The 12,619-nt window shown below is 37.6% G+C and overlaps 1 protein-coding gene across 9 annotated transcripts; it reads left to right on the top strand.

The window, feature by feature from the left end:
* Nucleotides 1-280: 280 nt before the first annotated feature.
* LOC121975119 (pentatricopeptide repeat-containing protein At1g07590, mitochondrial) lies at nt 281-11,452 on the top strand. 9 transcript variants are annotated; one of them, XM_042526533.1, is made up of 7 exons: nt 281-643; nt 3,584-4,561; nt 5,098-5,157; nt 7,873-8,179; nt 8,268-8,357; nt 9,146-9,242; nt 9,320-9,541. In XM_042526533.1, exons 1-3 carry the CDS (start codon nt 323-325, stop codon nt 5,143-5,145), a joined length of 1,347 nt encoding a protein of 448 aa, XP_042382467.1. In that variant the 5' UTR covers nt 281-322; the 3' UTR covers nt 5,146-5,157; nt 7,873-8,179; nt 8,268-8,357; nt 9,146-9,242; nt 9,320-9,541. The 9 variants fall into 9 exon arrangements, with proteins under 9 accessions (XP_042382467.1, XP_042382464.1, XP_042382466.1 ...); XM_042526530.1 differs by having other exon boundaries at nt 3,584-5,157; nt 7,873-7,929; nt 8,065-8,179; XM_042526537.1 differs by lacking the exon at nt 281-643 and having other exon boundaries at nt 4,426-4,561; nt 7,873-7,929; nt 8,065-8,179; nt 9,320-9,639.
* The last annotated feature ends 1,167 nt before the right edge of the window (nt 11,453-12,619 follow it).

Raw genomic sequence — 12,619 nt, 5'->3', positions numbered from 1 at the left:
CAAATTTTAAATTTTAAAATTATTTAAAAAAGTTATACCAGCTACTATGTAACTTTTATCCGTTGTAATCGTTACTAGATTATTGTTACAATATGATTGGATAAGGAGTATTTCGGGAGTAAAATTTTGGATGAGATTTTTTATTTTTTCTAAAATAGTTTAACTTTCGATAAGTGAACCGATTGCCACCGCCACCGCCACCGCTGGGCCGCTGGCCGTTGGTTCGATTGAACCGGGGCAAGTAGGTTTAACTCGAACGAAATTGTAAAGCAGTGTAGCAGTAGTGGACGTCAGTCATCCTGCCGGCCGGCTTGCGTATCTCATGGCATCCTACCGTTTCTTCTCTCTCCTTCGCCGGAGGCTGCCTCCGCAATTCCCCTACAGAGCTTTGCCTCGATCGTTCAACACCGCCTCCTCGGATCTTCACACGGAGCGTGATCTTGCGGAGCAGGAAACCGCGTGCCAAAGCGCGGAACAGCTTGAGGGATCCCTTTGCTCGCGGGTGGAGAGGCTGCCGAGGGGCGAGTCCGTAATCTACGCATTCCAGACCTGGATGGGGGATGGTCATGACGTTAACAGGGGCGATATATTCCACACCATCAATCGCCTCCGGAAGCTCAAGAGGAACAAGAGGGCGCTCGAGGCAAGTATGCTCATCTTGTCTCCATTTGCTTGGTCGAAGCATAGTATATGGAAAAACAAAATATTCTTTGTTATAGGTTTTTATAAAGGTAGTTGATGGTTCTTATCAATGTATCTAAATTGGCTTAATGCTGCCAGGAGGAGATGCGGATTTAGGTTTATAGTGATAAAAATTTCAGTTGGACGCTATTTTCTTACTTCAACTTTTTTGTCGATTGCTAAGAAGCTAAGATCACATTTTGCGAACAAATAATAAACAATTAGTTTAAAATACGTCTGTCTTGATTCCTTTTCTTCTTCTTCTTCCTCCTTTTCTCTGTCGTGGCACAAGTTTCTACATAATTTAATTGATTATTGGTTCATTGCTTTTTCTGATTATAAGCTCCAATTTTGCATTTAATAGTTAAAGATTTTCTCTCAATAAAGATTATTTTAAAAAGTATGCGGTAACCAAGAAAAAGATGAAATAAACAATGAGTGAAGCTAACAATGAAGCTTCCGAATGCTTGTATCAACAACTGATACAAAAGAAGAGGAAAGTTAGATCTATAAAATAACAAAATTGAGAGAGAGAAAAAACAAGGGATCTAACTCAAATAAGATATAACATTAAAGATGAATATAATAGGGTATTAGTGAAGAATGAGGAAATAAATTACCGATGGGAAAATATTTTCATCAACTTTTTAACGAAGGCTTAGGTGACCAACTTAGCTTAGAAATTTTAAATAGGTCAAAAGAAGCATAGAAATTTAAATTTTTCTTTGAGAATTTTAAATTGCAAAATGGAAAAGCGGTTGGACCGAATAATAGTATTCCAATAGAGGTATTGAAGTGCTTAAGGAAGCAAGGTATTGATGATTTATGAAGTTATTCAATTTGACATTGAAAATGAAGAAAATACTTTATTAATGGAGGGCGAGTATTTTAGTTCTCTTATATACAAGAAAAGAAGACGTATAAAATTGTGTGAATTATAGGAACATTAAGCCAACGAGTCATCCCATGAAACTTTGAAAAAGAGTGATAGAAAAAAGATTAAGGAATGAGACCAAGGTGACCAAAAGCTTAATTTAACCCTACATTTCTAGTTGTCAAGGGGGGCATTTAATCCTTTTGAAATCACTTGATCATGAAACAGATCAGTTGTTCCCACTAGAAGAGACGTTGTTATATTACCACCAAATGATATTTTGTTTGTTTTTTTTTGAATCAGGATGCACATACTTTATGAATAATTTGAGGATAAGTGTCTTTTTATTTTTATTTTATTTCTTAAATTTTTTTGAATCAAACATGTTTTTTTGCACATCTTATCTTTTTAATTATCAGTCTAAATAAGTTTTATCATTTTATAAACAATTTTTATTGACACATTCTTGTGATCTCGCCAATGTAACCAATGCCATAGCCAACAAATAGTTTTACTAATTATAGAGTATTTTTGCAGTTGCTTAATTTCATGTTCATAATTAATTAAGTTGGAGTTGCATGCATCTTAAATGTGTTATGTTGAATATTGGTATTGCACAAATCATTTCAGTATCTAAATCATGATCTTTAACTATGCCTTGTTTGTTAGTTGCTTTCATTAATCATGTTATTGCTTTTATTTCAAACGTCATTCTTATTGTTTTTTCCACCTAATGTATGATTGAAATAGTCCTTGTTTTCTTGAATATCTCCATATAAGTTATCAGTCATTTATAATAGCAAGAACACTGAAGAATTGTTAGAAAAGTTTAATCTTCCTTTCCCATCGCAATCCAGCATCTTGCTTGCCATTCTGTGTTTGTCCTCCTAGTTATTGTTGTTGGGTTGTAAGGTTACAAACAAAGTCCCACGTTGAAAACATATGGGAAAGATGTTTATAAGGGAAAGATATCTTCATTGGTATGATACCTTTTGGGTAAAGTCCAAAAATAAAACCATGAGAGCTTAGACCCAAAGTGGGCAATATCATGTCATTGTGGAGATATCTAAATCCTTTTTGGTCCCAACAATTAGTATCAGAACTCGGACTGCCAGAAGGTCTAACCGTCAGCTGTGCATATGAGCTATGATTTAATTGTGTCATGTGAGTAGCATATTGACCTCAAACAAAGGAAGTGGGGGTTCCCGTGTCCCGATCAAGAGGACCAGACACCAGGCAAGAAGTCCTAGTTGCGACTAGGTAAGGAAGTCCTAGTAGGTCGGGTGGACCGAGGGGCAAGAAGACCTGGTGGGTTGAGGATCGGACGTGGGAAGCTTGTGGTCCTTCGTTTGAGAGGGGATTGTTGGGTTGCAAGGTTGCAAACAAAGTCCCACATTAAAAACACATGGGAAAAACCATGGGTTTATAAGGGAAAGATATCTCCATTGGTATGAAGTTTTTTTGGGTAGAGCCCAAAAATAAAACCATGGGGGCTTAAGCCCAAAGTGGACAATATCATGTCATTGTGGAGATATCTAAATCCCTTTTGGTCCCAACAGTTGTTTTTGCCTATGATAGCACTTTTTGTTTGCTTCATATTTATATAGTGAATGATCTTCTTGGTGATCCTATTCCCATATTGTTTGTTATTTTTCGCTGCAACTCACATATTGATATGTGCTATGACTATGTTTGATTTGGTAGTCACCTTTGGGGCCACCTTTCATGGCTGACTCTGCAATCAAATCTTTCTCTGCTATCTACAGAAGCTTATTATGTCAAGGACTTCTAGGAGTTGATTGATGACCAACTCTTGTAGCTTGCTATTCAACTCCCAAAAACTATTGTTAGGTTCCTTAACTGACTTACGGGCTGTGTTTTATATTAACTAGATGAGATTACATTTATGGTATAATTCTTCAATGCCTTGCCTATAATTGTCTGTTAAATTTGGTAGTTAATTTTATCTTTTGTTGAAAACATGAAGATATAGTAAACTAAGACATTTTCTTTGTTGTCATCATGCAGGTTATGGAGTGGGTGGTTAGAGAGAGGCCATACAAACTGGGTGCATTAGAATACTCTTATCTTTTGGAGTTCACAATCAAACTCCATGGTATTTCACAAGGAGAAAGTCTCTTCCTTCGAATCCCTCATCAATATCAAAATGACTTGCTATACAACAACCTTGTCATGGCATGCTTGGATAAGGGCTTGATCAGGCTTTCACTAGCATACATGAGAAAGATGAGGGAACTGAACTTTCCTATTTCTTCATTTGTTTACAACCGGTTGATTCTTCTACATTCCTCTTCCGGTCGCAAGAAAACTATTCCTAAACTCCTAACCCAAATGAAGGCTGATGGTGTTGCCAGACATGTATCAACGTATAATATTTTACTGAAGATAGAAGCCGATGAACATCATATTGAAGGTATGTCAAAGGTGTTCAAGGATATGATTAAGGCAAAAATTGATCCCAATGAAGTCACTTATGGCATTTTAGCAATTGCTCATGCAGTTGCTAGACTTTATACAGTATCGGAGACCTATATCGAAGCTATAGAGAGGACAAGAACTGGCAATAACTGGTCTACACTAGATGTTCTTCTCATTTTATATGGGTATTTGGGGAAAGAGGATGAGCTAGAGAGAACTTGGAAGTATGTCAAAGAACTTCCCCATGTTAGAACTAATAGTTATGGGCTTGCAATTGAAGCATTTGGAAGGGCCAGTTTTGTTCACAGGGCTGAAGAGATATGGTTAGAAATGAAATCGTCCAAAAAGTTGAAAATAACAAAGCAGTTCAACTCAATTATAGCAGTTTATTGCCGGCATGGGCTTATGGATAAAGCCTCTGATATCTTCAAAGAAATGGAAGCAAATGATTGCAAACCAAATGCTATAACATATCGTCACCTTGCTTTGGGTTGCTTAAAAGCTGGTTTGTTAGAGGAAGCATTGAAGACAATGGATTTGGGGAAGAATGAAGATGTGAGTTTTCAGGTTAGAAGATCTACGCCATGGTTGGAAACTACACATATGTTATTAGAGGTTTTTGCTGATATGGGCAATCTAGAAATGTCAAAAAGTTTGTTTCGAGAATTTAAGGAAACAAAATACCACCGATATACTTTTGTTCATAATACTCTACTAAGAGCCTATATGAAGGCAAAAACTTATGATTCAGAGATTTTGAAGAAAATGATCTTGGCAGGAGCAAGACCTGATGCCGAGACATATAGTCTTGTTAGATTCATAGAACAGTTCAGAAGATAACTTTTCATTCTTCCATGCTAAGGCTTTGGTTTGACAAAAGAAAGTCAGGATAATTCGAGTCAAGCTATCAAGAAATTCCTTTGTTTCTTCCTCACTAATCCTAATCTTTATTCACCAATGTATTGAGCAAACTGAATCAAACACCAGAACTTTATGATACAAGAAATGGATTGTATTCAATACTGAGGCAACCTTTAATGTTAAGCAATGCAGTTAAGAAAATTGTATATGCTACAAGTGAACTTTGGTTTTTGCCCTAACAGATTTCTAGATGGCTCGCTCATGGTGGATATTTCTTGCATCAATCCTAAATCTTCATACTGGTAGTAACATTCTTTTTTTTTTTCTACTTAATTTAAACATTGTTAATGGCATGATCTAAGTATTGATATTTTCACATGCAATAAGCATCATCAGGAGCGCTACAATATCCCAAATCTGCATTATTGATCACAGGCCTCAGCTATGGATATTGTTTTCTCATCATAGAGTTATTTCTCGACCTTTTTGTTAGGACCGAAAAGTAGCTAGAGGGGGGGTGAATAGCTCGTCGCGTTCGCTCGTTGCTCGACGTTGCTTGATGTTGCTTGGCGTTGCTTGTTTCTTCAAAGATGTGCAGCGGAAATACAAAGAAACAATCACACAACGCTAACACGGTTGGTTTACTTGGTATCCACCTCACAAGAGGTGACTAATCCAAGGATCCACACCAACACACACACCCTCCACTAAGTAAAACTCTCCTTTATGGTAACTACCAAGGGCGGAGAAGCCCTACAAGACTCAATACAAGAAGAGAGGGAAAGGATACAAGAAATACAAGCTTACAAGCTTACAATGAGTATAAACCCTAACCCTAGCTTCTCTTCTTGGCTTTGATCCGCCTCTTGACTTGGAGAACTTCCAAGATCCTTCAAGAACTGGCGATCTGAGCTTTGTGAGTGCTGTGGAGGAGCTGGCGAGAGATCTGGAGTGAATCGGTGAAGAGATACCGAAGGAATCGTGCGCCTGCGGCCTTTATCGACGCCAACGGTCGGATCCCGATCGATTCGAATGTTCCCAATCGATCGGGGAGACTTTGGATCGATCCACGGATCGATCCAGAGCGCCTCTGTGCTCTGGGAAAAACGCCTGGATCGATCCATGGATCGATCCAGCGCTTATCGCGCGAAGCAGCCGCGTCCCAATCGATTCACTGATCGATTGGGACATCTGGATCGATCCACTGATCGATCCAGAAGCTTTCTGTTCGCTGGGAAAGGCCTGGATCGATCCACTGATCGATCCAGCTCCTGGATCGATCCGCTGATCGATCCAACACTCGGTTTTTGCCCAAAACCAAGTTCCAAGCCTACCAAACCAACATCCGGTCAACCTTGACCTGTTGGTACATCATGCCTAGCATCTGGTCACTCCTTTGACCTGCTAGGACTTCCCACCAAGTGTCTGGTCAATCTCTTTGACCAACTTGGACTTTTCTATTCATGCCAAGTGTCTGGTCACTCCCTTGATCTACTTGGACTTCCACCAGATGTCTAGTCAATCCCATTGACCTATCTGTATTTCCTCGTGCCAAGTATCCAGTCAATCCATTGACCTACTTGGACTTCCCAACACCAGATGTCCGATCATCCTTGATCCATCTGGATTTTCCCTTGCCTGGCTTCACTCACCAGGACTTTCACCTAGCTTCACTCACTAGGGTTTTCCATCTGCCTAGCTTCACTCACTAGGGCTTTCACCTGGCTTCACTCACCAGGACTTTCACCTAGCTTCACTCACTAGGGTTTTCAATCTGCCTAGCTTCACTCACTAGGACTTTCCTTCTGCCTGGCTTCACTCACAGGACTTCCATTCTACCTAACATCCCAGTTAGGACTTCCCAGTCAAGTATCCGGTCAACTTGACTCTTCTTCAATCAAATTCTTATTGTCAAACATCTAAACTCAAACCAAGACTCAGCTTGGTCAACCAGGTCAACCTTGACCTGAGGGATGTTGCACCAACACTTTTCACAGTTATGGAAAACTCTGCTAGAAGCTAGAAACTCAGACATGTTGTATGTGTCCCATCTAATAATGCTGTATCTCTAACACAAATTGAGCACTTCAGTAGGTGAAATGAAAATCTTGTGGTTCCAGTACCAAAAGTTATTCTTGCTGGGAAAACAGTAAGGTTTTTTGTTATCCCATTCATGCTCATCAACTTAAGGATCTTGTTTCCTGTTCTATCAGGCTTGTTTATTTATGAACACTAATCGCATGTTTACTAAGAGAAACGAGGGAGACAAATAGATAAATGCAGTTGGTGATTATAGGCAGGCGTTCATTACTTCCAACTATGATGTCTCTGTTGTGCAATTAACCTTTACAACATGTTCCCACGCAGGAAGAAAAGGAAGAGACTTTGGAAGAAAAAAAAAGATGACAAAAAGATTTTTCTAAATGTGTTCTCTCTCTCTTTGTTTCCTTTGGAAGAAAAAGCTAGAGGGAAGAAAAGATTCTTTCTCTAGTGTTTTTCTATATTATTTCAGTCTAATTCGGGTAGAAAACTTGTGTGTGCAATAGACCTCAAATTTGAGCTTAAAAGCTTTCAAGATTTTTTTTTTCCCTTTTCAATATAGAGGTTGCTTACGGTTGGAGGTTGTTAACTAGTTTGTGTTTCAAATGGTAAGACAATTATTGCCATTCTTCATACAAAAAAGTATTATGTTTCATCAGCACCTATCCACTAAAATCAGTATGTTAAATATTTGGTCATGATATGGGCATTTGGACGGTGTGATTAACAATAATTGCAGGTAAAATTCTCGACTCTATAAGACAATGCACAGCTTACAATATTATGCACATACATATGGGAACAAATCTGGTTGACCTTCTGCCAGATCTTCTGTAGTGCTGCAGCCTTTTATGAGATGATAAAGAAAACAAATTTGAAAAGCAATCTTATTTGAGCACTGTTATTCTTTCATTATGTTTTCTAAGCTGACTGTCAGTATTCTAATCTCCATTTAATCTTTGCTCAAATATTTTTAGGGCTGTGTATTCTACCCATCTTGTGGAGACAGACGACTACCCTATCGCTGATATCTTGTAAATTCATCTGAGTATTTTTCATGAGATATTGGTTGACGTGGCATCCATTTTACTGCTTATTTTTTATCTGTAATATTGTGTGCATATATTTGAGTCTTTAGTTTCCTTTGATGTGTATTTCACACTTCACAGATTTATTGAATTTGTTATTGATGGTGGACCAGCAGCAAAGGCTCTCAAGCCAAAGTTTGACATTTCGATGAAGCATGTTTCTTCACATTTTGGCTTTTCAGCACCTCATGTGGAAGTAACCATCTTTGTCTTTTAATTCCAAAATTTTTTATCTGCTTGCTAATATTTCGTACTGAAGTGATTTTGCTCTTGCTTGTTCCCAGATGAGACACATTGTTGCGGCTTCTATTTTTCTTAAGGGTCTTGAAGGTCTGCTGTTTATCTCCAGCTGCTCTTTTGGAACTTGTCTGCTGGTAAGTATGTCCTAAACAAATATCAACTTTGCTACTAGTTTTTGTCTGATGAGGTAGCATTTTGCTCGAAGCACAAAAGTCTGACCTAAAAAATGCATAGATCATTGCCAATATTCTTATCAATTAGTCTTTGTTTCAGTTAGTTTTGGTTCTTCTTCCTAACAAACATCACTTTCAGAATTCTACGTAAAGCTAAACTAAGTATTGATGGTTGAACTTGAAACTAAACTAAGTAATTCCATCCAATTTCTCTGTTTTGATTGTTTTGGACAATTTCTTGAACATGACCATTATCCATATTCCTTCCAAAATAAATTAGAAATTAAATCAAGATATGTTTTACTCTGTTGAGCGCTAAAGCTTTCCATCAACATCCTTTCTACTGCTTATAGTTTGTTCTTTGTGTTTCTTTCTTTTTCAGATACCCATTTGAAGGATTTTTCATTAAATCTTTTAACTTGAATCCTCTAACTTGCTACCTATGTTGTCTCGGTTTATTTCCTGAACTCACTGATCATTTTTAATATCAAATGTTCATATCGAGTAGATGACCCTTGCGAAAATGTTTACTTAATCTTTGGATACTGGCTTCTGCATGCTAATTCTTATAAAGTGCAAGAATTGTTTGGATACTTCACTATGGTAGCCTTATACAACACAATAATTCTGCGAATACAGTTCCATATTAGCGCATTAACTCACATCGTGCAGTAGGCCTCTTGAAGGTCTTAACAATCAACCTAGGATTCTAAGCAGTTAATACAAGCTGAATGTTTATCCCCATGCAGTCTCTTTTCCTAGCTTTCACTACCCCTGTCATTCTCGACTTCTACAAGTATGACATTGAGGCCAGGATTCATGCAGCTGTTCAGCAAGTTTATTCAGGTTTTTTCATCTGTCCTTTTGTTCTTTGCTTGGTCTTCTCTAGTTGTTTATGACCTGATTTTCTCAATTGGTCTCAGAATTTTGGGGCACTGATCTTTTCCTTGAGCATGAAAAACTCTTTTCTAATGCGGGAAAAGAAAAGGGTTATCAAGTCGAAAACATATTAGGCAGTATTCACACGTTGCGTCAGTTTAGGCCTCACGTAACCACCACAAAAGTGTGGTTTTGCACATGTTGTGGAGCCTAGGGACAATTTCATCATCCTTAATCAAAGTTCAGTTCTGTTTCTATTGTGTACCCTGTCATAATTGAGTTGGCTTGAGAAACTACATATTATAAATTTTCTTGGTTCAAGATGATTATTGTTTTATTATGTTCTTTCCAGCTTGTTTATTCAAATTATAGTTTATATATCAATACGAATTCTCAAATTTATATTGATAATACTAGTTATCAAATCTTAGGGGGCGTTTGGTTTAGGGGAATAAGAGTGGGGAATGACAAGAACAATCATTGATTGTCATTGTTGATGTTTGGATTATAGGAATGGAAAAACAAATAAGAGAATGAATCCTTATAATTGGATAATGACTCATTCTCATGTCTCCCCCTTCAATGAATCATTACTTTATTTTCAATAATCAAAATATTTCCTTATTCCAAAAATACCCTTGATCCAAAATTAAAATTCTTCCCCTTAATATCAAATAACAAAATATATTTATTTAATTTTTCTTTCATATCACTTTCTCTCTCCTTATCCTGTCTCATCATATTTTCTCTTCTCATTTTATCACCTACTTTCTCTCTCCTTAATCTCTCTCATCACACTTTCTTTCCTCTTTTTTTCTCATTATATTTTATCTTTCATCACACTTTCTCTTTCCTTAATATCTTCCATCACACTCTCTTCCCTTTTTTTTTTCTCATCACACTTTCTCTCTCATCATACTTTTTCTCTTCTCAATCTCTCACATTACACTCTCTTTTCTCTTTCTTCCCATCACACTTTCTCTCTCACCATCCTTTCTATCTCATCACACTTTCTCTCTCCTCAATCTCTCCCATCACACTCTCTCCCATTTTCTCAACACACTTTCTCTTTCATCATGCTTTCTCTCTCATCATACTTTTTCTCTCCTCAATCTCTCCAATCACATTCACTTTCCTAATTTTTTTTGATTGCACTTTCTCTCTCATCATATTTTCTCTCTCCTCAATATCTCCCATCACTCTCATTACACTTTCTCTCTCTCATCATATTTTCTCTCTCATCTTCTATCATCATGCTCTTTCTCATCACATTTTTTCTTTCATCATACTCTCTCTCATCATTGTCTCTCATCATATTTTTCTCTCACATTCAACTTTCTCTCACATCTAATTTTTTCTCTTATTTTCCTTTAAGGGTAAAGGAAATTTTAATTTATTCCGATAGAAAATATTCAACTAATCAAACATTGCTTTTAAGAGTGATATTCATGCTCATACTCATTCTCATTCCACAATATTATGATTCTCATTCTGATTCATATTCCTAAGAAAGAACCAAACACCCCTTAATATGAATAAGCAATTAAGGTTCCTCTCTCTTTGATTTTGAAACGTGTTTAGAAATTGTCACTTTGTAGTCATTGTTGTGGTGAAAAATGACATTTGATACATACATTTAGTAAAACACAGCATTTATGCTCTGTTTATTTGAGTGAGTGGATTTAAAAATCAAGGAAAATTTTTCGCAAGAAATTATTTTATTGTTTACTTCATGAGGAAGGATGGATTAATCATCCCTATTATTATTTACTTCTTATCAAATAATGGATGGATGGATTTGTAAATCCATCTATGGATCGTTTTTTGGTTTATTTTTTTCATCCTCCCAAATCGGGCAGAAAGCCAATTTCCGTCCTCCGTCACATCTTGCTTCATAACTTGCATCCCCACTGGTAGGTTTCATTCTTCTTGACGGCGGCGGAGAGCAGCAGGGAGTTCCTGGACCAGCCATCGGCACCTGCGCTCCTACATAGGCTTCTCGTGTCCAGCACGACGCATAAGCGAGGGTGCACCGCCAAAGCGGTCAAAGCCGCGGCGGCGGCGGCAGTGGTACCTCGAAGCCAAGTGATGGACAAGGTGAATGACTTCTTGGCCGTGATCGCCAAAGCCAACAGCACACTGGAGCTCGAAGTCCGTGAGATCGCGTGAACTACCACGTCGAGGTGCTTAACGGCAACGAGAAGACGTACATCAAGATGGATCTGCTCCTGGGCGTCACCGACCTCCACGGCGACGAAGCTGTGGTGATGATGGAGGATGCCATGAGCGGCGTCACGCCGCCGTCGCTGCCTGTCACAAGCGACACCTCCTTTGACACAGGCAGTGACTCAAGCGGCGAAAAGGAAGCATCTAGTGGATCAGTGAAGAAGCACAAGCGGAACAAGCGGCTGAAGATCGTAGTACTGGATCCATCTTCAAATCAAAGATGATGCAAATGTCATAGTGATCACCAGCCGCAAGGATTCAAATGAAGTTCACAACCGCCACTCTCTTTATTTCTTGCTTAGAGGTCTTGCTTTCCCTGCCTTTTGCCTATTCACCTTCACGTCTGCTATGCCCCATCCATAGAAATGAGACTGAACTTGCCATCTATTGCAACGTTGTCCGTGTCGCTGACGTATTTCGAGTACATTGTCCTTAGTCATTTTTCTTTCTCAAATCCTTTTCCTTTCCGCAGAGATTCTTTTCTTCCCTTTTCCTTCTCTCTTCTTTTCTTTTCCTCCGCTCTGTCGATTTGTTATCCGTAAGAGCATTTGTCAATCCACGCCTCCAAGGAAACAGAGCATTAGTGTTCTTTCAATTGACTGAGGGGTGCATTTAAATTTACATAATTCCCAAAGGACACATCATGGTTTCATAATTTTTAAATGACGTACTTATTTTCGATTATATTTTTTCCTGTCTTTCAGTCTTAAATTAAAGAAAAAATTATTATTTTTTAACTGAACCAAATCAAAACAAAATTTTAAAAGCTTATTGTTTAAAATTTACATCATTAAACTTATAATCATCTCTTAAATTTATTCATATTTTTTTTAAAAAAAAAATTAATACAACAACTAAACCGGGTCGAGTATATGAATCCTTTATGACATTGGGCTATATTCTAACTGAAATATTTATTGGTCGTCTAAGTATATCTTAAATATATTTATCTGAGTTTTTTTTCAATAGGTGTAATATTGATTTTCTTTCTAATATTTTCATTTCTTATCTTGTCCATTTTTATATGTCTACACATCTACTTTAATATTTTCATCTATTCTACTCACGTTCTCACATTATAATCCAATATTCAATTTTATATACCATAGCAGGTTTAA

This window comes from Zingiber officinale, chromosome 4B (assembly GCF_018446385.1).
Source record: "Zingiber officinale cultivar Zhangliang chromosome 4B, Zo_v1.1, whole genome shotgun sequence".
Lineage (NCBI taxonomy): Eukaryota > Viridiplantae > Streptophyta > Magnoliopsida > Zingiberales > Zingiberaceae > Zingiber > Zingiber officinale.
Note: the sequence above shows the minus strand (reverse complement) of the source record. Positions and strands in the feature narration are given on the sequence as shown.

Excerpts from the sequence above, each read along its gene's own strand:
- LOC121975119 (XM_042526530.1), top strand. The coding sequence starts at position 323 with ATGGCATCCTACCGTTTCTTCTCTCTCCTTCGCCGGAGGCTGCCTCCG. Across the intron at positions 644-3,583 it reads GGAACAAGAGGGCGCTCGAG|GTTATGGAGTGGGTGGTTAG; the intron begins GCAAGTATGCTC and ends GTCATCATGCAG.